The sequence below is a fragment of the Malus sylvestris genome, chromosome 5 (assembly GCF_916048215.2).
Source record: "Malus sylvestris chromosome 5, drMalSylv7.2, whole genome shotgun sequence".
NCBI classification, from domain to species: domain Eukaryota; kingdom Viridiplantae; phylum Streptophyta; class Magnoliopsida; order Rosales; family Rosaceae; genus Malus; species Malus sylvestris.
The window spans coordinates 40351204-40378445 of record NC_062264.1 but is presented as its reverse complement, the minus strand read 5'-3'; the positions used below and the strand labels follow the sequence as shown (position 1 = coordinate 40378445).

At 43.8% G+C, this 27242-nt stretch overlaps 2 protein-coding genes and 1 long non-coding RNA gene across 4 annotated transcripts in view; all 3 read left to right on the top strand.

Annotated features, from left to right (window-relative positions):
* Positions 1–27242, top strand: part of LOC126623280 (putative hydrolase C777.06c) — a 103808-nt gene that overhangs the window by 10024 nt on the left and 66542 nt on the right. The gene's annotated exons all lie outside the window — the stretch shown is intronic.
* Positions 18090–20072, top strand: LOC126623282 (uncharacterized). 2 transcript variants are annotated; one of them, XR_007623718.1, is made up of 5 exons: positions 18090–18161; positions 18244–18427; positions 18563–18683; positions 19097–19163; positions 19967–20072. It is a non-coding gene; the product is annotated as an uncharacterized LOC126623282 (long non-coding RNA). The 2 variants fall into 2 exon arrangements; XR_007623719.1 differs by having other exon boundaries at positions 19082–19163.
* On the top strand, positions 21129–24397 carry LOC126623276 (uncharacterized). Its single transcript, XM_050292117.1, has 6 exons — positions 21129–21329; positions 21793–21961; positions 22094–22729; positions 22938–23373; positions 23533–23614; positions 23886–24397. The coding sequence occupies exons 1-6, from the start codon at positions 21300–21302 to the stop codon at positions 24087–24089; spliced, it is 1557 nt and encodes a 518-aa protein (XP_050148074.1). The 5' UTR covers positions 21129–21299; the 3' UTR covers positions 24090–24397.

Sequence of the window (27242 nt, the reverse complement as noted above, 5' to 3'; positions counted from 1 at the left end):
CTAATTAGTATTTATCTTTTTAACTTTGAGCTATTATCCATATTTCATATTCTAAATATAGGCAAAAGACCTTTGTACTAGCAGTAGTAGTCAATTTTTATATTGCACCCCAGTTTCCTTCAGCCGCATAATTCAAACTCTTTTTCCAACCTTTTGTTGTAGAACTTGTAGACCAGGCCAAAAGACCTAATAACCCCCACACACGACATAGGAGTCAATAGAAAAAAGCTTTAGGTTATTAGGGGAAAGACCTAATAACCACCCACACATTTACCATTTTGTGTGCTTAATTATGGTTAATTAACAGAACTAAACTCCCCAAAAATATAGTACGATAAAAAATCACGAGCATAAAAATTACAGCATCGGCGGACGATAAAAGGTGCCGACAAGAGGGGGGTGATAGCAAGTTGTCTTGCCTGACCCTCGTCGGAGTTTTAATGTGGACGGTTGGCTTGTCCACAATATTGAATAACAAATTGCAGTGTTGCAATCAAGTATCCTTTGCTAGCTTGAAAGGTTCAGCCTTTCCCTAACCCTTCTTAGCTATACCCGCTTCATATTCCTCTCTAGCTAGCTCTCTGTCAAAGACATAATCAAGGCCCGATCAAACAAAATGCTATACGCTCATTTCTGCATGTACAAAGATATCAAGGAGATAGATAGAAAAGGAGGCGGTAAGAAATGACGAAATGCATGCAAAATTTTTAAATTTGAATTGAATATCGCTTGAATAAAAAAAAATATCTAACTAGTTAGAACTTAACTATATATAATTATTGTAATTCTGCACAATCATATCCAATATGAACATCAAATATTGTTGCTAGCTGGTACAAAATATAACGAAAACAACAATAAAGTTTTAACTCACTAAATGAAGTCTGCTGTATAAATCCTAGAACACCACTGAAAGCTCAAACATTTTCAATTAAAAACTTAGGAAATTTGCAATCACAACTAAGATATCAAACTGTTGACCCCAAAATCTACCAAGCCTACGTGGCGCGCAGGCCAAGTATATTCTAAGCTAACTACGTCCTTCGGTGATTGCAGGCGTGCCAACTCGTCGGCCGAGGCTCGGCCGAGGAGTAAATTTGATGATGCTGCGTTGGGTCGCGCTACTGACTTCTGCGTCTTGCGATTGCGGCCGAGAAAGGAACACGTCTCGGCCTCTTGGGTTCTCGAGCCTGAAGACAAGGCTGCTATTTCTTACAAAGTTCACGAACCGAATTCGGCCTGCAATGTGCCGAATGTAATAACTGTGACACCTCACCTCGCCGAGAAGGCTAATGAGATGACCTCGACCAACAAGGATTCGAAAACCCTTCTCGACCGAGACTTGGATAGGTAATCGACCGTCCTCGCCGCAGTGCTGTTGATGCCAACGGAAGATACTGCGAGACCGACCGACTCTACGGTGACAGAGCTATCTATGCCGACTTAAGATATCACCGGTTGCTTCCACAGTGCTGTTGATGCCAACGGAAGATGTGTCAGCGAAAAAGGAAAAGAAAAAGATCTCAAGTTGTGAGAGTTTGCGCAGGGCAATTTTGTATTGATTTTGTGGGGATTTTTCCATTGCTGAATGTCTTGTATTTATAGAAGCAGAACACCGAGCCCGAGTTCTAATCCTATTCGAACTAGGTTTCCTTCTCCGGATTAACGTTACCTCAATCAGTCCTACCTCTGCTAGGACTACGAATCTAGTCCTTAACTGAGCCGGATTCGCCTTCTAGTTTTACTGATCTCGTCGAGGATCCCTATTGTATTAGGACTCGACTTGCATTCTGATTTAACCGACCTAGGCCTAGAAGCCCATGAGCTGAAGCCCCCATGACTTTCTCGCCGTAGTCTTCCCGGGCCGAAAGTGATACCTCCCTCGGCCCAAACTGCTATTTTGGGCCCAAACATTGCCCCCTCGCTTTTGAGGTCCTCGGCCTGAAACCTTCGGCCGAGTTTCGGCCTTGAAGAAGCGAATCTACCACTCAGGATCCCAATACCCGAGTTCCAAGGCGCATTTATTGAACATGATCGCACGATCTTGATCCTGCTCAACCACTCGCCACGTGGCATCCCCTAACATGGCCAATCCCCGATAATGACGTCTGAAGCGTGCGCCTGCCCGAACCGTCTCGTCATTATGACCACTATCTCAATCCGCGAGCCATTTTATCAGTCCGTGAGCCCTCCTGTCATCGTGCAGGCGTCGAACCGTCTTTCGTCATTAACTTCGCCGTCACACGCGATCGTGCGCCCCCAAAACCTAAAACCGTCGGTCTTCTCAACCGCATTCCCCAAATGCTCATCATGATCAACGATTCCTCCGGTCGATTTTGCCCTTTGCTTTGAATTTCGAACGATTGCTCTTCCTCCCATTACTCTATAAATACCGAAATTTCCTCATTTGTACTTTACGTTCTCAAACTTCCTGAAATCCCCTACTCTTGCTCTCAAGTGCATTCCTCCATTCCAAGCTTTCGTCCTCAAATCCCCAACCCAAAAACCTCCTTACGCTGTGCTTTTACAATGGCCTCCTTCATCTCCAAGCTTTCCCGGGAATGCGACCAGCATCAGAAGATCCTTGATCGGAGCTCGATCAAGAATATACGGTTCGAGAACGACATGAGCACCGTCCACCAAATCCTGGGTCCTCTCTTCAAGGCAACAATCCCGCCGACCATCACTGGTCTTCTCCAGGAACACTGCCTTACACCCTTGCTCCAAGGGTTCGAATGGTCGAGATGGGAGGCGGCAAAGCCCCAAGGCTCCTGGCCCTCGACGACCACCACCTGGGCGACCTGGGTTGTCCGAATGGAACGGCTCTTCGGCGAAAAATGGAAAATCCTGGGCATCTACGACGCCATCCTCCTTTCGTCGATGGACATTGTCCCTGACAAGGAGCTGCTCCTAGCCGCTCTATGCTTCTGGTGCTCAGCCACCAACACAATGGTCCTTCCCCTTGGTCCCATTGGTCCCACCATCCTGGACATCACCGCCATTTTGGGGACCTCGGCCACCGGGATCCCTATCGACGCGACCCTCTCCGGGCACCCGTCGAATATCGATCTGAAGACGCTCTTCGACCGTCGAGCCTTCGAGACCCTGAATAGTGACGGTCACATCCCGTCGAGGGATGAAATACAGAAGCTCCACAAGAACTTTCTCAACTACAACACCCTCTACCTTCACTTCGCCGGTCGAGGGGAAGAGGACCTGCGAGAAGGAGAGCATGAAGCCTTCCTCTTCTACTGGTACAATAAATACATTTGTTGTACCAAATCAAACAAATGTTTGGTCGAGAATATGCCAGTGGCCGAAGCCCTGGCCAGTGGTCGCGTCCTGGCGCTGAGTTCTAATATTCTTGCCCACCTCTTCCGTTGCCTGGCCGAGGCGACTCTCCACACGGTGGACCCCCACCAGAATGGCCCTCTCTGGGTCTTCCAGCTCTGGTTGCAGGTGTACTTCGCCTCCCTTCGGCCGGCTATAGCTGATTTCTCAGCAACAGAGGCTCTTGGTCCTCAGCTAGCCTCCCGACCAACGCCTCCTCATCAGGCCGAAGAGGTGTTTAGGTACCTCTTTGCCCTTGACGATCTCACAAGCGACGAATTCCTGATTTGTCGTCGTCGTGATTACCCCCCCTCCATCAAACTGCCTACCTCTTCGTGGGCGGCAGAGGAGGACGCCGCTCTTCGCCGAACCTGGGGGTCGTTCGTGCTTGCTCGCGACCTTCCTCTCGGCTGCGACGGGAAACGGTCGGGGTGGGAAGTGTACCATCCGAACTTCCTTGCCCGTCAGCTCGGCTATCTTCAGGGCTGTCCCGTCCCCCTTCTCTCTTCCCGCACAGTATTGAGCCGCGGACGCGAGCCTCGCTCTTCAGAGAACGAGTGCAGGACTGCCGCGAATGAGTTTCAAGAGTACTGCCAAAGATTTCGCCTACGACCGGCCACCCCAGAAACCCATTGCACTGACACCTTCGGTGAGTGGTGGGAAAATTACACTCAAGAGTTCTTCGGTACGCCGGTCGAGGATGTACTAAACAGGCTCTTCGGTAACCGACCTAAGAAAGCCCCGGCCCCCCATTCTCAAGGTAGTTGTTCAATTCCCCCTTTTTCTTCAACCTTGCCTGTTGTACGCCTTACTGAATTGTCTTTATCCTTTTAGGTAGTCGGCCTTTGAGAAAGACAGAGGTAGTTGCCGCTGCTATGGCCGGGAAAAAATCGGTCGTGGCCAAAAAAGACAAACCTGCTGGTAGGGCCGGGCTGACCAAACGGCCTCGCCAAGAGGTCGGGCCGGCTATCAAGCCTTCCCCGCCTGCCAAGCGGGTCAAGCAACTGGCGAAGAAAGGTGCACGGGAGATCCACGTTATTTCCAGCCACACGACGACTCCCAGTGCTTCTCCTTCTCCCGCCGCCGGCCATTCTGGGGTCAAGAAACAACCGGCTTCGGCCATAGAGACGATCCCAGCGCGGCCTGCTTCTGTGGCCGGCGAATCAGTCGTACCTCCCTCTGTCGAGAAGGCACCTGTCTCACACCAGGCGGTTCCTACGACCGAGGAAAACTCTCCCAAGAATCCAAAGCCCACGGTCTTCGTGCTGGAAGAGAGTGAGGGGAGCGACGAGGTCCCGCTGGCGCGTCGTCATCCTTCTCGTCAACGAACTCTTCCAGTATCCGAGATGGCGGTTCAACCCGGCCCCTCCTCGGCTAATCGTGGCAAACACACGGTCGAGGAACCGACCCCGGCGGCCGAACCTCTCGTTCCTTCTCAAGACCAGGGCGTCCCTGCCTCCACTGAAGCAGCTGCGCCAGTCGGCCCATCGGCAGCCGACCGGGGCAAACGGCTGCTCGAGGAACCCGAGGCTACGGCGGAATCGCCGGTCCACCCCCAAGACCAAGGCTTCCATATTCCTCCACAGGAGGTTACCTCGGCCTTTGTAAGTACCTTCACTCGTCTCCTCCTGATTACTTTTCCGCTTTAGACCTCTAAACAAAGAAAATACCAAATGTCAGGTGCCTATACATTCTTTTCACCGTCAATTCTATGCGCCGAAGGGTGTTATCTATATTTCCTGGCCGCCTCAGTGGCCATCAAACGTAGATAACCTCCATCGGCCGCGTGAAGTGAGAAGCAATCTGAGACACTGGGCTCGGCCATTGAGTTCTTTAGGTTCGAGCAACGATCCTGGGGACATGGCCGAGGTCTCCTCTCGGCAGGTTAACACACGACACCTTCTTGCTATTCTTGTCATGACTTCCTTTAAACTTAACCTTGTTTATTAGTGCAGGCTTCATGGGAGGTTGAATTCAAAGCCCTCCTCTCCAGCACGACTGCAGAGTCCGGCCCTTCGGCCGCTTCGACTGATGCTGCCGATCCAAGTGCCCTAACCCAGCTGCGAGAAGTCCTAGCGCTCTCATCATCGCAAGTTCTTGAGCGCAACGGTCTCGATTTGCTCGGCGTGTGTCTGAACGACCTTGGAGCCGATGGTCGCCTGAGCGGAGATGCCATTGTCCGGGCATCGTCTGCCTTGGAGCGCGTTCGGGAGACATTTAGTATCTTCCAGACTGCTCTGACGGCCGAACAGGACCTGCAAGCCGCCATGGCCGTTCAAGACACCCTCCGTCCGAAGATTGACGATCTACGGGCAAAAGGAGAAACGTTAGCCGAGCTCGACCGTCAGATGGCCGAACTAGCAAAACGTCGGTCGGCCATTGCTTCTGAGCTTGCGAGGGACTTCGAGTCAGGCGGGAAGGATCGCCTAACTGAGTATGCGGCGGCCAACAAACGAGTCGAGCGGCTGAAGCTGGATAAAAAGAATCGGCAGGCCGAAGTCATCATGGCCGACGTGCGGTGGTTGGAGCTGAAGGCTTTGCTCAGCACTCTTCTTCCCTCTTCTCCTTAGATATATTTGAATGTAAACCAACCGTCCTACTCATTTGTAAATACTTATCAATTTTAATGGATTGATTTTTTACTCACGCATTTCCCAAGTAACTGGATAGTATTTCTTCAAAAACTTCCCATTAATCGGTAATTTGTGAATCACGCCAGTCCGATCTTTAAGATGATACGCCCCTTTACCGTATACTTTATGCACAATGAACGGCCCTTCCCAATTCGGCGACCACTTGCCGAACCTAGGATCTTTTAGTCCTACGGGCAACACCGTTTGCCATACCAATTCACCCTCGCCGAACGTTTTCTGTCGCACCTTTTGATTATAGGCTCGCTCGGCAATCTGTTTTTGCGCCACCAGTAAGTTATACGCGTCAAGTCGCGCTTCTTCCAAATCTTCTAGTTCCTGTCTCATGGACTGATTGTATTCGGCGCTAAACAAACTACTTTGTTCAATTAATCGCAACGAATTTATGCTCAACTCGACTGGTAGCACTGCATCGTGTCCGTAGGTTAATGCGTATGGGGTTGTTGCAGTCGCCGATCGGGGCGACGTTCGGTATGCCCATAATGCCTCGTTCAACTTCAAATGCCACATGCCAGGCCTGTCTTTTATTATTTTTTCGAGGATGCCGATCAACACTTTATTACTTGCTTCGGCCTGCCCATTCGCCTGTGGATAATACGGTGTGGACTGCTCCAACCGAATGTTCAAATTTGCCGTGTATTCTTTAAACCTTTCGGCTGTGAAGATTGTTCCATTGTCGGTTATGATTGTTTCTGGTACACCGAACCGAGTCACAATGTGTTCCTCCACGAAGTCGCAAACTTCTTTAGATGTTAACTCGGCATATGATTTTGCTTCGACCCACTTAGTAAAGTAATCAGTTGCGACTATTATCCATGCATGCTTAGCAGCTCCAGAAGTCGGCGTGATTTTGCCGATTACGTCCATGGCCCATCCTCTAAACGGCCACGGCTTAATGACCGAATGTAGTGATTCGGCCGGGACCCTTTGTATAGGCCCATGGATTTGGCACTGCACGCATCCTCGTGCAAACTCGATACAATCTTTCAGTATTTTCGGCCAAAAATAGCCGTGTCGTCGGAGTAGCCATCGCATTTTCCGTCCAGATTGGTGAGCTCCGCATACCCCTTCATGAACCTCTGCGATCGCCCGAGCACTCTCTTGGGGGCCGAGGCATAGCAGTAACAAACCATCTTCGCCCTTTCGGTACAACTCGTTCTGGTACGTGACATAGTTCATGGCGTGAACCCGTGTCCTGCGACTATGTGTCCCGTTAGGATTATCAAGGTACTGCATAATGGGTTTCCTCCAATCATCTGGTATAGCCTCGGCCGCGCAAATTTCTATAGAGTCCTGCCGATCTAACAACGAAGGCAAGGACATGACCCTGGTGCGGATCACATTGTCTCGACGGAGGATTTGCTGATTAACCAAGGCCGGGTATAGCTGTCGTAATATTGGTATCTCCCGGCCTAGCTTGCCCCCCATGAGTTGAGCACCGGAGGCGATCTGAGCCAACTCGTCTGCGTCGGTATTATGAACCCGAGAAATATGCTCGAATGTAATACCGTCAAAAGACTCGGCCAAATAGCTGGCGACCATGTGGTAGGGCGCCAGAGTACAACTCATGCAACGAAAAGACCCATTAATTTGGTTAATCACGAGTTCAGAATCACCGAGGACGAGGGCACGAGTGGCTCGAAGGTCAAGAAGGAGGCCAAGACCAATGACAAGAGCCTCGTATTCGGCCTGATTATTGGTGCACTCGAAATCCAGTTTGAGCGAAAAATACCAGCGATCGTTGTGAGGAGATTGAATTACGATGCCCACGCCGGCCGAAGACGAAGTACTGGAACCATCAAAATACATCGTCCAATAGTTGTCGCGGGTCACCACCATGCCGATTTCGACGTCAGCATCCCCGAAACCATAAGGCGAAGGGTGCTGAGCAAGGAAATCGGCCAACGCCTGTCTCTTCACAGCTTTCTGCGGCACGTACTGCAAACTAAATTCGGACAACGCCATTGTCCACTTCCCAATTCGGCCTTTGACGATTGGTCGGGTAAGCATGTACCGGATAACGTCGGTCTGGGCAATTACTTGGGTGACCGACGGGAGCATGTAATGCCGGAGCTTGGATGCGGCGAAAAATACGGCGAGACACAGTTTCTCGACGGCGGGATAATTTATCTCTGGTTGATTGAGATTCCGGCTTAGATAAAATATAGCCTGTTCTCGGCCGGCATCATTGTCTTGCGCGAGGAGGCAGCCGATAGATTCTTCGGCCGCCGAGATATAGAGCTTCAGAGGTTTACCACGCCGAGGGGGAACTATGACAGGGGGTTTCGTGAGGGATACTTTGATCTGTGTAAACGCCGCCTGATGCTCGCCGTTCCACACGAATTTATCCGAGTCCTTGAGTTTCAAAAGCGTGGAGAACGCTTTCATTTTACCGGCCGAGTTAGCAATAAATCGGCGGAGGAAATTGATCTGGCCAAGCAAGGACTGGAGTTGTTTCTTCGTCGTTGGGGGTGGGGCATCGACGATTGCGCGTGCTTTATTCGCATCGACTTCAATTCCACGGTGATGCACGAGGAAACCAAGGAAATTTCCGGCCGACACGCCGAAAGCACATTTGGCAGGATTCATCTTGAGGTTGTGCTGACGCATGCGGAGGAAAGCCTGTCGGAGGTCGTCCAGATGTGTCCGTCGGCGTTTAGATTTGATGACAACGTCGTCGATGTAAACTTCGACGATGGTTCCGATTAAGTCGTGGAAGATGGTGTTCATCGCTCGTTGGTATGTGGCGCCGGCATTTTTGAGGCCGAATGGCATAACAACCCACTCGTAAGTACCGAGTGCCCCCGGGCAACGGAAAGCAGTTTTATGCACATCGGCTTCGGCGATGAATATTTGATTGTACCCAGCATGCCCATCCATAAAGGATAACATCTCATGATTCGCCGCGGCGTCGATTAACAGGTCTGAAATCGGCATTGTATACTCATCTTTGGGAGTTGCCAGATTCAGATTTCTGAAATCGATGCATATGCGCAGTGCACCACTTTTCTTTAAAACAGGAACGATATTCGCCAACCATTCAACATATCGAGCTGTCCGAATAAACCCGGCTTTCAAAAGCCGAACCAGCTCGTCCTTGATGTTGAGTTGCACTTCCGTCGAAAATCGACGCGGTGGCTGACGGAAAGGTTTACATCCGGGCTTAATACGTAACTCATGCTCGACAAGAGTACGATCTAAGCCGGGCATCTCATGGTAGCTCCAAGCAAAGCAATCTTTGAACTCCGTAAGCAAGGCACGAAGCTCATCTTTCATTTGTTGGGGAAGTAAAGCACTAATAAACAAAGGCCGTGGGTCATCGGCCGTCCCAACATTAATCTCTTCCAGGGGATCCTTAACTTGGGGCCGATGGTCTTCGAGCGCGGCCGGGGCGGCTTGAATTTTATCAAGAGACAAAACAGGACCATTATCTCCTTCGGCCAGGAACTCGACGAGGTTAACGCCCGAATTTGGCTGTTTAGATATAGTATACCAATGGGCCAGCAGTCGTTCCATAGTAGATGAAACCGCGGCCCTACGTGCTTCTCGATCGGTGTCAGACATCGGCCTCGGGGAGGAAATTGGCTAATCCGAGTCTCGCCGAATCCTGGTGGACAGTCTCGGCGCCAACCTCGATAGCTTTCTGTACAGAAATCCGAGTCGGCCGGCCTTCATCATTGAAGCCTTGCAAAGTAATGTAGCCGACGTGGTCATCATAATACCGTGCTTGGATCATGTTAGTTTCAAAGGGCTGGTTATCGGCTGGGTGAACAGTGACCGATTTGCCGTCCCAAAAAACAAGCACTTGATATAATGAGGAAGGAATACAACTGGTTTGATGAATCCAATCTCGACCGAGCAGTGCATTATACTCGGTTTTGGAATCAACTACAAAAAAAGCGGTCATGTGAGTGCGACCGGCAATAGTCACAGTTAACGGAAGTACACCCTTGGTTTGCGATTTGTCGCCGACGAAACTACTCATTGTGATCCCTGACGGAATAAGTTCGTCGTTCGAGCGACGCAAGGCCTTCATGATGTTCAGAGGCAGGATATTGACGGTCGCGCCACAGTCGACAAAAACTTTAGAAACGGGATATCCCTCGATGTGGGCCGTCACATACAATGGCTTTAAATGGTGGAGTGCGGCCAATGACGAACGAGGAAATAATTCGGTCAAAGCGGCCTTCAGACTGTCATCTTTCGTTGTTGACTCACCTTCAGCAATAGACACAAAATCCACATGGCCAGTTTCCTCGGCGACTACATCACCATCGAGGAAATTCGGTTGAGCCGTGCTTGATTGAAAATCAGCAGGTAACACATGGACCATACTAATTTCCATGTTATCCAAGACTGACGGGCCCATCGGGTTGGGACCCTCCTCGCTAACCTCATCCCTCGTTTGGTCGACGACTGCGGGCTCTGTTTTTGTCAGAGTTGGACAAAAAGACTCCTCTGTCCCTTCTTCGAGGGTTTGAACCTGCGGTGCTGCTTCGGCAGCTTGTTGGTTCTGTGTGACCGCCGCAGGCGAGGTTGAGATCGACAGTGTGCTTTGGGTCAGGACCTGCACCTGCTCTTGGTAGTATAGCCGGGCATCTCTGGTATCGAGATAAGCATCCAGACGTGCAACACGTGCTACTTCATCGGTCGTGAGACCGAAGAGAGAAACCGCCGAAAATACTTCGAAGTGATATCGTAAATACTGAAGATCCTCCATTGAGAAAGGAAGGTCGGCTGCAACGATATCAGTGTATGGGTCGACTTCAAATCCAAGGACACGGGCTTCTCGTATGTGCTGGAACCTTGCCTTCAATCCCGGGTCAGAGGTCTTCTGGATGATGCGCTCGGCGTCCGGACAAGTCAGGACTAGATCAATGGTGTCCTGGCATGCTTTCGGCAAACCATACAGATCGTTGGCCGAATGTTTCTTATGGAATTCGCGCATATATTCTAAAGCCTCCCCAAGGAATGGTGGATGCAAATTCCGTCGAATTTTAATCAACGGTTCTTGTATAGCTGGCTGGGCTAATTTGCTCTCGGCCTCTTGCCTGAAATGCTCGAGGCGTGCCTTCATCTCCCCTGGGCGAAGAAGAAGTTTGATCCGTTTATCGGCTTCTTCGAACGTGGTCTCGATATCTCGGTCGACCAACCGTTTCCCCTGACCCAACTCTGTCATAATAGCTGGAGATGGTCGTTCATCACCAGTAGCAACTGTGTCCTTCGGCCGCCATTTAGGGGCCGAAGTTTCTTGGGCTGCCTGCCGACGGGCCATGCAATCTATCCTCTGGTGCCGGCGTTTCTAGGATTTGGACAACGCGGTGTAGACGCCTTTCGAAGAATGATATGTGTACCAACGTTGATCTTTAGGCTCGGGAGGTTTGAAGGTTTTTTGACTCCGCGACGATTCCGAACTACCAGAATTACGTGTATAATAGTCCTCGTCATAAAATGAAGCGCCAAAATCGAGGCGCCGCCTGACTGAGGGTGTCTCTTCCATCCTCACTTTTGGGCCGAGCCTATCAAAAACCCCTTGGTGTCGGCCGACGCCGGCTGCTTTTTGCTGAATTGCGGCCGTAGGTCGTTCTGTGATAGGCGAAGATGGTTTCTCCTCTGGCTCACTGCCGACCTTCGCTCTACATTTACTGCAAAAAACCGCCGTCCCACTATCTTCATCGGTGCTATAATCCCTCATAGGTTTAACAATAGCGGGTCCTGTTAAAGCAGTAGGTGGTTTGTTCGAACGAAAATCGGCCATGAAACGTGGCCGAGAATTCTGAGTGCGAAAGTCTTGCGTCGCAACAACTTCGGCCTTCCCTTTTCCTTTGTCCTTAGGTAGGTATGCATTGACCATATTCACGGTTGCTGTGGGGAAAGGATCAGCATCAATACTCATCTTCTTCTCTGGAAATTTCAGTTTTCCATTATCAATCCAGCTCTGGACGTTGTCTCGAAATACGACACAATTGTTTGTCGTATGTTTACTTGAATTATGGTATTTGCAATACACCTTTCCTTTAAGCTCTTCGGCCTTGGGAATGTTGTGACCAGGCCGAAGTTTGATGATCCTTGCTGACAACAGTTGATCAAAAATTGCGTCAGCCTTTGTAATATCAAAAGTATACACTTTTGACGGTTTCAATGTTCCTTCAGTGGCCGAGCGGCTTTTGACTTCCCTGGAGTCAACTTGAGTCAAGGCCTTGCAAACGTATGGCTTATCTATTACTATCTCAGCCGCATCCACACTAACGCATTCATCCTCGGTTGACGCATAACTGACGGTAGGATTCTTGTAAATCGTCCCCCGAGACGGAGTTTTCGAAATCTTTTCCTCGCAGAGCAAATAATCATATTGTTCGACATGTTGGGCTAATTCATACATATCCCGAACATTTGCCCCCAAGAATTTCTTTTTGTATTCGACGTCGAGGCCGTTCAAAGCAAGCCGGACGAACTCGACTTCGGGCAAGGGTACTCGGCACCAATTCCTGGCTGATTTGAACCTGGTAAGATAATCCATCGGGGACTCATCTGATGCCTGAGCCATCCTTGCTAATGAAGAAACCGACACCTCCAACCCTGGTCGATAAAACTGCTCGTGGAATTTCTCGACCAACTCCTCCCAGTTTTGGATGGAATTAGGAGGGAGATTGATATACCAAGCAAATGCCGAGCCGGTCAACGAGAAGTTGAACAGCCGTAATTTATGGAAATCACTATGAACATCGCCGCATTGCGCGGTGAAACGAGCCACGTGCTCCAACGAAGACAAGGACGATTCACCGGCAAAAAGGCTAAAATCCGGAATCTTGAAACCTTTCGGATATCCGAACGTTTCTATGTAGGCCGGGTACGGATGGATAAACTTAGGAAACTTCGGCCCTTTCTTCATGGCCGAGTCGATCATCCGCTGAACCTCGGTCATATCAACAGGTGTTGCTTCGACCCTCTGGTCGATTCCGTCCGACCTACTATTTGACCCTCCGACCTTTTCCAAGTCAATTGGTTTGGGCCGAGCAGGAATTGGCTCGGCCTGTACCATTGGTAACGGATTATTTCTTGGTGGCAAGCGTTGGAAAGGATCTAAAGGCCTGCCGTCACTGAATTTACTAACCAGCATTTCGAGCAGTCTGGTTTGCTGCTCAGTGGAATTGAGTATCACGTCATGTAGCTTGTCAATACCTCGGCTAAACGTCTGCTCAACTGACCGAGACTGCTCGTCGAGTCGCTTTCGAAGAAACGACCTTGTTGGTGGGTCAGATCCTTCACCGCCATCCTCGTCGCAATCCTCCACTATCCCTTCATTGAGAACACAAGTGTTCCTGTTAGGGATTTCTAGACTGCGGTGTTGACCGCCGAGATTAACTTCCCTTTCTCGGCGAGTCGCACTTGTGGACTCAGGTGTCCCGGCGCTAAGGGGATTCTGCGCCTGTGGCACACTTTGTCCTACGTTCTGAATCGGTAAATCGGCTGTTGATTTTCCCATAGCTGTTTTCTTTTTTACCGATCGCGTTTCAATTGGCATGAACTTCGTAGTTTTAGCACTGGGTCCCACCGGGCGTGCCAAAATGTTGACCCCAAAATCTACCAAGCCTACGTGGCGCGCAGGCCAAGTATATTCTAAGCTAACTACGTCCTTCGGTGATTGCGGGCGTGCCAACTCGTCGGCCGAGGCTCGGCCGAGGAGTAAATTTGATGATGCTGCGTTGGGTCGCGCTACTGACTTCTGCGTCTTGCGATTGCGGCCGAGAAAGGAACACGTCTCGGCCTCTTGGGTTCTCGAGCCTGAAGACAAGGCTGCTATTTCTTACAAAGTTCACGAACCGAATTCGGCCTGCAATGTGCCGAATGTAATAACTGTGACACCTCACCTCGCCGAGAAGGCTAATGAGATGACCTCGACCAACAAGGATTCGAAAACCCTTCTCGACCGAGACTTGGATAGGTAATCGACCGTCCTCGCCGCAGTGCTGTTGATGCCAACGGAAGATACTGCGAGACCGACCGACTCTACGGTGACAGAGCTATCTATGCCGACTTAAGATATCACCGGTTGCTTCCACAGTGCTGTTGATGCCAACGGAAGATGTGTCAGCGAAAAAGGAAAAGAAAAAGATCTCAAGTTGTGAGAGTTTGCGCAGGGCAATTTTGTATTGATTTTGTGGGGATTTTTCCATTGCTGAATGTCTTGTATTTATAGAAGCAGAACACCGAGCCCGAGTTCTAATCCTATTCGAACTAGGTTTCCTTCTCCGGATTAACGTTACCTCAATCAGTCCTACCTCTGCTAGGACTACGAATCTAGTCCTTAACTGAGCCGGATTCGCCTTCTAGTTTTACTGATCTCGTCGAGGATCCCTATTGTATTAGGACTCGACTTGCATTCTGATTTAACCGACCTAGGCCTAGAAGCCCATGAGCTGAAGCCCCCATGACTTTCTCGCCGTAGTCTTCCCGGGCCGAAAGTGATACCTCCCTCGGCCCAAACTGCTATTTTGGGCCCAAACACAAACACATGATCTGAGTTTGTAGTTGATATATGAGCAGAAGAAGAGAAAAACGGTGGGAGCCGACTCATTTTCTGTTGACTTGGCATGTGGAGAATGTGGTCAGAGAGAAGTAGGCTACTAATTAAGCAACATTTTTATTCTAATCTTTCGAACATATTGTAAGTGCCAAGTGTTCATATTCCATCCATGGATGCTTGCATTGGACCAGTTGACAAGGAAAACAAAACATGTGAGTAGGGTTACAAGTCACAATCCATGGATCGAGCAAATTGCGAAAGAGTAATGCCAATTACAAACCCTGCGTGGAGAATGTTTCTTGATGAGTTACAATCGTAGGTGTAGGACCCCCCATGAATATAAAATAAAGTAAGGGAGGAACCCCTTACTTTGCCTCATAGGACTTTGAGCACTAATTTTTTTTTTTTGTAAAGTAAGAAGTGTTAAGGGAGTAAAATTTCACGCAACATGTTTCGGACTCTCTATTTTTTCGCTAATTATTTATTCATATTTTAATAGAAAGTCCGAAACATGTTGCGTGAAATTTTACTCCCTTAACACTTCTTACTTTACTCCCTTAACACTCCCTTAACACCATTTTCACAACATGTTTCAGACCTCTTGAATAACATATTATATCGAGGGTGTTATTAGGGAGATTAGATTTTTTAAATCAAATTTACAAAACAAATAATGTGGTTGTAGATGATTGAATTATTAATTACGTATCGATTAACGTGCTTATTTCTGATTGGTAACACATCATTTGATTTATAAATTTAATTTAAAATTTTGATCTCTTTAATATTATCTTTATATCAATAACACAATGCTACAACATTTCCAAATAACAACGCATCATTGAGTTATTGATTTAAATGTTACCCTTACGAAACAGAAGCAGAAGTAGTTCGCTCTTGCTCTTGATTGAAAATTAAATTGAAGAAGTCCAAATTTGTTATAGAAAAATGAAAACAAACCGTTTGTAGTGAATTTTTTTAAATTGTGACATAAACACAGAGGATGCATTACGTGTTTTTATATAAATAGTGAAAATTTTTAATTTTTAAGTTATTAATCTTTTAACACATATATCTCACTATTTATATAAAGATATGTGATGTATCACCTCTTTTAACGGTGATACTAAAAAATCTTTCGTTTGCAGTGGGATTAGGTACATAGAAAACAGCCAAAAAAGAATAGGGTTTGTGATAGGGTTATAGAATTCTGAACCCTACAAACAACCCCAATGTAATGACCCGTCTGATCGAACTGACGCTGTTCATTGTTCATCATCAACATTATAGTAATGGGTCCTGGAGTGGTGCATGTGTATACCAAAAGTATCTTTTGACACTTTGACTGCTGACCCCACCCCTCATCCTAATTTTCTTATTATTAGCTAATTGGGATGGCGAAAGTAATAATATTATACATTTTAAGAGAAATTTAATCAAATTGTGTAGATCAAAAGATGTGATTGTTGATAATTAAATATTCAAATGTTGATTAATTTTTTTATTTTTTATTAGTAGTTTGGTCCTTCTATTATTATCTTGGGGTATGATATCTACACATCTCATTTTACTTCTCATATATTTTTTTAATTTTTGATCGTCGAATCAGATGAATTGAAGAAGATCAACGGACATAAATTATCAAAGGGTGTATGAGAAGTAAAATGGAATGTGTGGATAACACACCTCTATTATCTTTTAGTGTGAATTTAGCCTCCACAGTGGCTCATATTAAATATTTAACCCAACGAATGCGGTTCTTTCTCAAAAAACACATTTTTTTTTAATATCCACTATTTCCACTATATTATGCCGCTAATATGGAAAATACTTCAATTCCAAACAAATTCTCTCTTAGTTTTTCTTCAAAAATCTTATAAAATAAGGAGAAAAATCTTATGAAATACTAATTTTTTTTTAAAGGACATATAATAATTTAGGATATAAGTTTGAAAAAACAGTAGCAGAATGTCGTACAGTTCTGTAGAAAATCTTTTGCTAAATATACACATAATCTGAGGAAGGTAGAACAAGAAGGTAAGACTGGCCATCCAATTATGAATTGTACGGATGTAGACATCATGCTGTCACCATCAAGGTTCAAATATTTAAGGAGAAGGATTATGTTCCTTATATTCCCTCTTCTTACCTATTACCTTTTATCTTAATGTCTTTATAAAAAAAATTAATATAAGATGTTAACATAGTTTAACCGTGATCATTCAAATAGGGAATGAGGGAAAGAGAGAAAGATTAGGAGGGAAGAGAATATTTTTCCCAAATATGTATTGTGATTATTAATATATTTTGTCCAAACTCTTAATGACAATAACTAGTTAAGAAGAGTGCTAAATAAATCTAAGATTATTCTCACGAATGTCATCAATCATACATTATATGGTTCACTCATTTTTCTTATTCTTGTTTCATTATGCAGAAATTGTTTGATTATTCGTTCAATCTATGACCAAGCTACGTGGTGAAAAATATAGATAAAAGGGATTATGCCTCCAACAAGATCTTTTTTGGATTTTTTTGGTGAGGATTTGTAAATCGTATTCGTTCATTGTATATCGTGCGATCAATTTTTATCAAGTACTGTTTGTATTTAATTTTAAATAAAAATGTTTAAAAATATTTATAACCGTACAATATACGATGAACGGATATAATTCACAAATCTTTTAAATTCTCACAAAAAAAATCTGACAAGGATCCGGATTCATGCCTCAACTACAAGGTTGAATTTGAGATGAAATGAAATGTAAAAATTTAGAAAACTAATCTTGCGAAATCCAATATTTGTTCAAACTTCATAGTGGAATTGCGACTAAAAGAAACTTTTCAAAGTGTGGTGGGGGGCCATGAAGATGTTGAATCAGACAATTAGTCTAAATATGAAGATGATCATCCATTAAGATAAGCTTGATTGAAGATAATCAAAGATTAAAGGTCACAAATTAGGTGATCAGGTTAGATTGGCTCGTAATTTTTATTTTTCACTGTGATTTTCTTAAAGCAGAAGGGTAAAATTCTTTTTATAGTAAATTCTTGTGATTGATTGATTCATTTTTGACCCACATGCACTGTTCAGTTTCTATGCAGAGCAAACTGAAATCTCACTTTTCATCATTGCCACTGTTCGAAACCCCTCTGACTTTAATCATTTGTTCCATTTACACAATTTACTTTGTCCTTGCTAAAAGACAAGGGAAATAACAGAAAAATGGCTCTCTCTCAGTAAAGTTCTTTATGAATTTTTTGACACGATATAGTTCAGCGTTATTTTCTACGTTGCCGAAAAATGAGATGAGAAGAAATTCACGAAGAATTCTATTTTCAAAAGAGTTTCGAACATTCAAATATATTTATAATATAAAAGTAAAAGGTTTATTATATTGACACCTTACAAATTGTTGAATAAATCTCACATACTTAATACATCTCATATTTATTTTTTTAATTAAAAATTATCTTAATACACCCCACATATTTCCCCATAATACCTTCACACCCCACATTCTTAATATACACCTTACATTTTCTACATGCACCCATATTTTCTATACACCTCACATTTCTTGTCACAGCCCGTCCCGGGATTTCTATATCGGGGGCGTGAATTGACGTAACTACCCTTGACGGACATTCGGGTACGTGTGTGTGCGACATTATTGAATTAATTTTGTAAGTTTTGGGATTTTAATTTTGGAATTTGGAAATTTTTGTGGTTAGGGAATTGGATGGATGGTGAGGATTGTGTTGGACCACACAATCACACACACACGCACTCCCTGTCTTCTCTCCCTCCCGTAGCTCTCTCTGTCCCTCTCCCTCACGATCTCTCTCTTTCCCCTCACCCTATACGTACGGCCTTCACCCAAAACCCTTCAAAACTCGACGGATCGAGGCAAATAAGGTATGCATCTTCATCCTTTCGTCGTCCTGAGTTCATTGGTGCTAGTTTTAGGAAGTGAAACTTTCGATTTCACATAGATCCCGAACCTCCATTTTTGAGGTACTGTTCATGCGAACGTAAAATGTTGTGTTTCAGGAGATTTCAAGCTTGTGGTGAGCTTTAGGAGGTTCTAAGGAAGCTCGGGGACGTTCGTTGGAGAGTTTTGGACGTCGGGATCGTAGGTTTCAAGTTTGGCCGAATCTTTGGTTTTTGCAAGGTGAGATTTCGTAGTTTTTAGGCCCTAAAACAAGTCCAACGTGATTGTACACTCTTAGGGCTTCAATTTGGTATAAAATACGAAGAAAATGGGTGAAAAACGAAGGAGAATAGTGAGTTTGAAAATCGGCCGGAGTTCGGCCGGAGTCCGGCCACCGGAGAACCAGTCCGGCGAGACCTGCGAAGAAGACGACACGTGCGCTGCACGTGCTGCGCGTGGCCAGCGCGTGGACCCGTGCCACGTGTGGCGCGTGGGGCTTCCAAAAATTTTTCTAAAAATTTCTCGACGCTCGTGACGTCGAGTAGGTCGATGTGGTATATTCATATACCAAAATTGAGCATCGTATGAGAAGTTATTTCAAATTATTGGTGATGTGCTTAAAATTAACGTTTTTATAGTTGTTTCGCATATAGGTGAGACGTATCCCGAGGACGACCGCATCCAGGGACGCCACGGGGGTTACGACCCGTCGACTTATCAGTGAGTGGGCAGTTTTGTTTTCGTATTACCTATATACTACTGTTTTTCCCAGAAAAATGTTTATATGAAAATATGTTTTGAATATGCCATGCATAGAATTATTTGAAAATCATGAATTGGTTTATGAATTATATGATTGAAATATGATGCATACATGTTGCATGGTGCTGTGGAGGCACAGGTAAGTCAGGTGAGTTCATTTATTCATTGAATTGTTGTTGTTGAGATGAGTTGAGCTCATAATCTGCACCCTAGGTGTTAGTGCTTATATTATTCACCACACCGCACGCTCGTCTTGGATCCAAGTAGGTGGATGTCGTACAGACCATGTGAGGGTTCCGACATGCTAGTCGTACAGATCACTAGGCGTGATTCCGACTAGTGGGTGACCTTAGTTATGCGCGCTGATGATATGATGAGAGAAGCACTAGAGCGTATTTTTACACCTTTCATCGTATAGACTACCTTACGTAGTTCCGAGTGATGTGCAGAGTAGGGCCGTATAGGTCACTGTGGTGACTCCGGCTTAGTGGGATTTGAGCTATTGAATTAATCGTATAGGACCAACTGCAGGGTCTCCGATTGATTCCTTATTCACCTGATTTATATTTTTATTTATGTCATGGCATGTTTTCTTGAAAATGTTAAAGATTTGAGATTTAAATGTTGAGATTTTATATGGTTATATATTTCTGGGAAAGTATACAGGTTTTTACGGCGAGGGGATATAACTGTTTTAATGAAATGTTTTGGAAAACTAATTTGTTTTACTGACCCACTCATTTTGTTTTGCGCCCCTCCAGGTTCTAGTTTAGCGGTGGTTGGCTCACGAGGTCCTTTCCGGCTTTCTGACAGATTTGGGACATGTAGGACTCACCTGAGGGTGATGTATTCTTATTTTAGTCCTACTAGACTGCAGATAACCTATGCTCTGAACTTATGTGTTTATTGTAAACTCGTCTGGTTATGTCCGTATGTGGTTATGTTGAGTTTGGGTTGAATTTCTGTTGTTATATGTTGTTATTACGCTTCCGTGTCGTGCTTATGGTTACGTCACGCCCACGTGACGGCCAGCACACCTGGATCCTCCGGATCAGGGTGTGTCATTTCTCAAATCTTAGAAAGTTTTTAATTTGGATAAAAAATGTTGACTGAAATTTTGACAAAAGATGCCACCTGAGATTTAAAGCATAAGTGGGTTGTTTTCAATTCTACTATTAAAACCCATGTCTTCAGTTTTTAATATTTTGTGATAATTTTAAGTGTTTAATTCTTCATGTAATCCATATGATCACTAAAAGATGAATACGAATATAGAAACTTAAATAACGCATCAAAAGCAAGATTCAATAATTATCAATGTCGTCAAAATCATTAAAATAATAAAAAATGTGAAGTCTTACCTCATGTGAAACTTCCGAAACATCGATTTCGTGTTTCATTCGTCAAAATTTTTTTTTCTCAATCAACATATTTGTAGTTTCATAGGTTATGGTTTTGTTTAACAATGGAGGGTTGGAAGGGTTTTGATAGTTGAAGAAGATAAATAATACGTTAAAAATAATTTTGGTGTATATAAAATATTTTTTTAACCTAATAAAATCAAAATTATCATTGCATAGTAAAGTAAATAAGTCATTTAATAATAAATTTAAATGTGGGATGCATTCAACTAATATAAAAAGCCAAGAAAAAATAATAATAATTGGGTCTCTTAAAAATCGGCAATTCCTCGTTGCCTCTGGTTGGAAAGCCCGCCAGCCACAATTTAAGATGCTGGTCTGCAGATTTGTGCCAGGTCATATGGTCCCGGTGAATGTGGGTCCAAGTAATGACGTGTCAGGATCAGAAAGAAGTACAGCACGGCCTTGTGCTGCAGAGGAGCTGAACTAAACGAAAATCATCCGATCTTGCAAGTTTATAACTAGGAACTTTGAAAATTCGCCTGTCTCTGTCTGCCCACCAAAAAAATATACAGTCAAAATACGCACAGAAAGAGAGAGAGGAAAGAGAGAGAGAGAGTGAGATGAATCTACCCATTTAAAGGCCTCCTCTTTCTTTGTTGTTGTTCCTCAGAATGATATTGTAGAGAGAAAAGAAGGTTCTTTTAGAGAGAGAAAGTTAGATAGAGATCTAATGGAGTACGAGAGGATACACAAAGCTCAGGTAAATTTAACAAAAACCCTTGTCTGTTTTTTTTCTAACTCTCCTTTTTTTGTTCTTTTGGAGATGAATGGAGCTTTATTCTCTTTGGTTATGGAACTTTTTGTGAACGATTTTTACTTTCAGGGTTGTTTCTAAATTGCATGAATTTGGTTCAAACTTGTATTTCAAAAAAAAAAAAAAAAACTTGGAACTGGCTTTTGTTTATGTGCTTAATCAAATTTGGATGCCCATTTGCTACTTCGTTGTAAATGATTTTTGTAATTTGATTAATTGGGTTTGTTTATTTAGTTGGTTTTGTTCACAAAGATGATAACTTTTAGCATTTTTTAAGTAGTGACCTTGTGCGCAAAATCGAACGCTGCATAGTGACTTTCTAGGATTCATACAGCTGATCTTCTTTAGTGGGTTGTTGTTGATTGGAGGGTAATAATTTTTACTGTCTCGTTTTTCTTTCACTTTTCAGACTGGTATAATTTCTCCCAGTAAATTGAGGATGAAGCTCATAGGGCCTCAGCATCATAAAAGGAAGGATGGATCAAACAGCAACTCCTCAAGAACTTCGCCCTCGAAGCTTGCCGATTCCGAATTCGTGAAGAATGGCTTGTTAGACCCCATGAATGGAGATGAGGAAGGTTTGTCTCCCCTCCTTTGATTCAAAAATTCGTAACACGAGCATCGATTAATCCCAGCTTTGTTCTCCAATGGATTTCCCATGCATTGCGCAAATGCTAAACTGTTTACTGATTAAGTCTTATGCTGTCCAGTTACATCGTCCAGTTTGGAAGTTGTGTCCATGAATTTGTCGAGTGCAGCAGCGGCTTTGGACCTTGGACAAAGCGATCAAGCTTCTTGTCAACCAAAGGAGTCGTTGCCACGAGAAAATGGCGATGGCAGTCGTGTTAAATTGCAGCATTATTCGAAGAGTGAGAGTGGTAATTCATGCGCAATTCACCCCGTGAGAATGATGGATGACGAAAACCTTGACTATGATAGTAATGCTAGTTCATCCAGTTTTGAGTTTCATAAAGGGGAGAAGTCGGTGCATAAGCACCTTTCGAGAACTCTTTCAAGAACTATGCCATCGAAGTGGAACGATGCCGAGAAATGGATAATGAACAAGCAAATTGTACAAGCTAATTTCCCCAGAAAGAGTGCTTTACAAAACCAAACAATTCGTTTGCCGGTGACATGTATGGTGAGGGTGGCTCCGGAGTCTGCTAACTACGATTATAAGCCAAATGGCAGAGGAGCAGATACAAAGCGGGTCGATTTCTGTCAGCCTGCGTCGCAGATTGGATTCGATAAGTTCTCTTTTGTCCCGTCGGAGTCTCACTTGAGTTCAGGCCAAGCTTGCGACGGGAACGCTATGTGTTCTAAAAGTGCTGTTGAAAACACTGCAGGTACGCTTTCATTGGCTTTAAGAACTTCATGTGGTACTTTGTTATGTTATGTAGGATTTGTATTTCTTGTCATAGGAAATTTACAGTACCTATAGCCGAACGCTTCATGAGATTTGTGGTTGCATTACTTTTAGCTTCCTTGTTCGTAGACTTCAATGTGTATAGCAGAGGCAGAGGAAATTGACCGTTTGCTTTCGGTTTTATGTAGGTACTACTGCCATTAGATCAGTTTCAATGAGAGACATGGGAACAGAAATGACACCGATCCCGAGTCAAGAGCCTTCAAGGACTGCTACTCCTGAAGGGGCAACAACCCCACGCCGCAGCCCAACTTCTTCAATGCCGTCAACTCCCCGAGGAGGTGCACCGGCTCCCACACCTACCACAGATGGCGAATCACGGCCACGATTTGAAAGCAACAAAAAACAATTGTCAGAAGAAGAAATAAAGCTCAAGACAAGAAGGGAGATTGTAGAACTTGGTGTTCAGCTTGGTAAGATGAACATTGCCGCTTGGGCAAGTAAAGAGGAGCAGGAGAAGAAACTTTCTGCTGAAAAAGCTGATGCGACAGAACTCGAGCAGATTGAGTTTGAAAAACGAGCAGCGGCCTGGGAGGAAGCTGAAAAATGTAGACATACAGCAAGGTTTCTTCTTCAACCCAATAACCCCCATTCTTTTAGAACTTCGGTTGGATCACCTTTTGTCGTTGCTTTGTAATAGAGTACTGCTATGCTTTTGTACTAGAAACCATGTACGTATGTTCTGCCAACTTAACATGACTTGAGAATGCTAACATTTCTCAGATACAAGCGCGATGAAATCCAAATCCAAGCGTGGGAAAGTCAGCAGAAGGCACAACTCGAAGCAGAGATGCGGAGAATAGAGGTATTTAAAGTTCTTTTCATTTCGCATCTCCAGTCAGCAGAACTGTTCTATTTTCGAGTCTGAAACCCTGGCCGATATTTCTGTTGAATTGTATTGAACTGGTTCAGTGAGCTCCAGTTATTAATTTTATACCCGGCGATTGGGAAGTATTTATGCTTTTCTTGACTCTCAAGAAAATGTGTTTGTACTTCGTAACGATATGGACTTGTTACGGACGATTTTGTTGTTGGAAACTTTTATTTGCCGTAACTAATTCAGGAGTTCTTTTCAGGCTCAAGTTGAACAAATGAGAGCGCAAGCTCAATCCAAGATAATGAAGAAGATAGCACTTGCAAGGCAAATATCCGAAGAGAAACGGGCAGCGGCTGAAGCTAGAAAGAATCAAAGTGCAGAGAAAACTGCAGCTCAAGCAGAATACATCCGCCAGACTGGACGAATGCCATCATCTCATTACATTTGTTGCGGTTGGTTGTGATAAAACCTGAAACAAAATATAGAAGAAAAGCTTCGTACGAGGAGCGCGTATGTTTTCAGTACATTATGATTGAAGGAGTTTGTGTGTGACATACAAACTTTATATCCAGAGAGCAACCACTGTGTGTTGTTAGATGAAGTAGATTTTTCAGTAGATGCATATGAATGTTGAGGCATCGATGTTCCAACATTGTTTGCATCTCCCCCCCAACTATCTGAGATTGGAGGAAAAGAAGAGAATAAATAGGAACTGTTGAGAGAGAAATCAAAAAGCAATTTTAGAGTAAAATCTTATGAGGTTAAGCTAAATTATCATAATCTTTTTCTAGAGATTGTTTTTGTCGCTAGACTGCTACGTGGAAGGCGGAAATTTTCTCTTTCAAACTCTCAACAGCGTGCATTATGTAGGGGGTGTGAGTGGCTGGTCGACCAACAGTATTGAGTCGTCGGTCGACCAACAATATTGAGTCCAGGACTGGCTTCTCACACCCGCACTTAGATGCGCACAACTAGGATCTGCATATGAGACTACCTCAAGTTGAATGTCGGTTTGCCTTAAATTAAGCCCACTACCATCAAATTCTTGAACCTATTTCAACCCAAAAAGCAGTCTAGAAAGTCCTGGGATCCTAGCCCTAAGATACCTGGATATAGGTGTGCCCAGTCCCACTTGAAATTCAATAGGACACCTTCCAATTCCCAAGTAAGCCTTCCTACCTCATATGACAAAAAGCTTTCCCCTTTGTGTATTGTTTAATCAAAACCCACATGCTTGTGCACACCCCTAGCGTTGGAGGGCTCTTTTATATTTGGCACCAACAATGCCCTAGGCCAGGCCACATAATCTAGACCAAAACTTTATTGATGTTCTTTCGGTAATTTGAGTGTTCTATTGTTAAATTTAACGGTTAAAACATTATGACCTAGGCCAACAATGCCCTAGGAAAGGTCACATAATCTAGACCAAAACTTTATTGATGCTTTGGAGTATTCGGTAATTTGGGTGTTTTATTGTTAAATTTAATCGTTAAAACATTATGACCTAGGCCAACAATACTCTAGGTCAGGCCACATAATCTAGACCAAAACTTTATTGATGCTCTGGAGTATTCTGTAATTTAGGTGTTTTATTGTTAAATTTAATGGCTAAAACATTATGAGTATTGAATACTCCATAGCACCTAAGAAAGTTCCAACCTAGACACCTCTTGGCATGCTTCAAACATGGCTTAACATACAATTTTCAGCATCCACTTTTTGGAACTTGTTTTTCTGATAAACTAAATAATAATTCCCTCCATGATCATACTTTCTGGGTTGCTTATGTTTACATTAACAATCCTTGCAAGCAAAGAAATTTTTATTCGTGCCACTCGTGATATGTTTACTAAAATTAGGTGTTGAAATTATACAATCATCCCGATTCTTTACTCTCTTGCGGTTGATAAAATTAGGTATCGAAATTATTTGATTCTTAACGTCTTCGTGCGTTTATTAACGCATATAAAATTGGAAGAAAAATGGAAGTTTCACTTTGAAATTTGTAATCAGATGCCTAAAGAATCAAATATAAGTTCCATTATGTTTTTCCTCCCTGATTTGTGACATTTTCCGTTCCAAATAACTAAGAGCCTGTTTGGTATTCTACTTGAATCCAATTTTTTAAACTCAAAAACAATTTTCAAGTTTTAGGCCTTAAAAACTTGTTTGGTATGACTATTTTCAAAAACTAAACTCAAGACTAATTAAAAAATATAGTCTATTATCTAAAAACAAAAAAAATGAGTTTTTAGAGTTTTTAAGCTTAAACTCACTCCTTTCTTTTCTCTCCCTCCTCCCCTCTCACTCCAAATCTATCTCTCTTTTCTTCTGTCTCTCTCCCCCTTCTCTTTTTTTTGTTTAACATTTTTCTTCTCTCCTCCAATCCGTTCTCTTCATCCTTTCGATTATTTCTCTCCCTCATCTTCCTCTCTATCTCCTCCGATCTTCTCACTTCTTTCTCTTTCCTCCAATCATCTCTTACTTTCTTTCATCCTCTCTCCTCTTTCTCTCTCGACCCCCTTTTTATGGATCTTTTTGTCTAGTTATAGTTGTAAGATTTAAAAAATTTAAATCACATACCAAACAAGTTTTTGAGTTTTAAAGAAAATTGTTTTCAAGAAAAATTCTTAAGAAATGTTTTGAGAAATTATAAAAAATTTCAAATAGGATACCAAACAAGCCCTAAACATGTCGTAAGGTTAAGACACGTATATAGTCATTAGCACACGATCTCTAACCCAACATACTATACTATGAAGTGTACTCATGCTAACGCTCACAGGGTGTTACCATCGGACCTGGCTTCTCTGCCCTCTCAGTTCCCATACACTTCCATCTCCTTCTATTTGTGCGATAACGGTTAAGTCACGTCAACATTTTATATCACTATTGTTTTTTGTCTTATTATCTCTATAAAAAAATCAATATAAAATGTTAACATAGCTTAACAGTGACCGCACAAAATAGGAGGGGATGAGAGTGTATGAGAACTGGGAGGGCAGAGAAGCCGGGTCCGTTACCATCACACTATGTTTTCCCCCTTCGAAATCAAGATTAAAGCATCAACTAGGAGTCTAGGACACAACATTTGGAAGAAATTAAAATATAAAAAAATACTCTTAACAATAAAATGTTTGGAAATTTTAATGAAACACTCTCGGTACTATTTATTTTTAACGTTAAGGATATTTTTATCTTCAAAAGTCACTCTTGGTACTCTTCACTTACATATTTATTTTACCTTTTTATTAAAACTAAAGTTTTTGAAATTTCTTTTTGTTAGTTTTCCTTAAAATGTTGAGGTTATATATAATTTATTTTCTTTTCTCCAAAGGCTTTGGACTGAGCTTCATTCAGGTAGACACAATAAAGGTGACTTAAAGCATTGATGCTCATCTTGTCTGTGTTTGCACAAAAGATGGATGGAGACTTTGGTGCAGTGATGCTGCTGTGGATGACAGAGCAGATGGGGTCTTGCAGAAAACTGACCATGCAAATTACAATAGTAGCTCAAGGAAAGGGTTACTGAGTCGCTGCCCCTTCATATAATTGTATGGCCAACCCACCTTTTCCAAGGGCAGTGTCCTATCATTGTTGAGGAGGGTGCCCTACC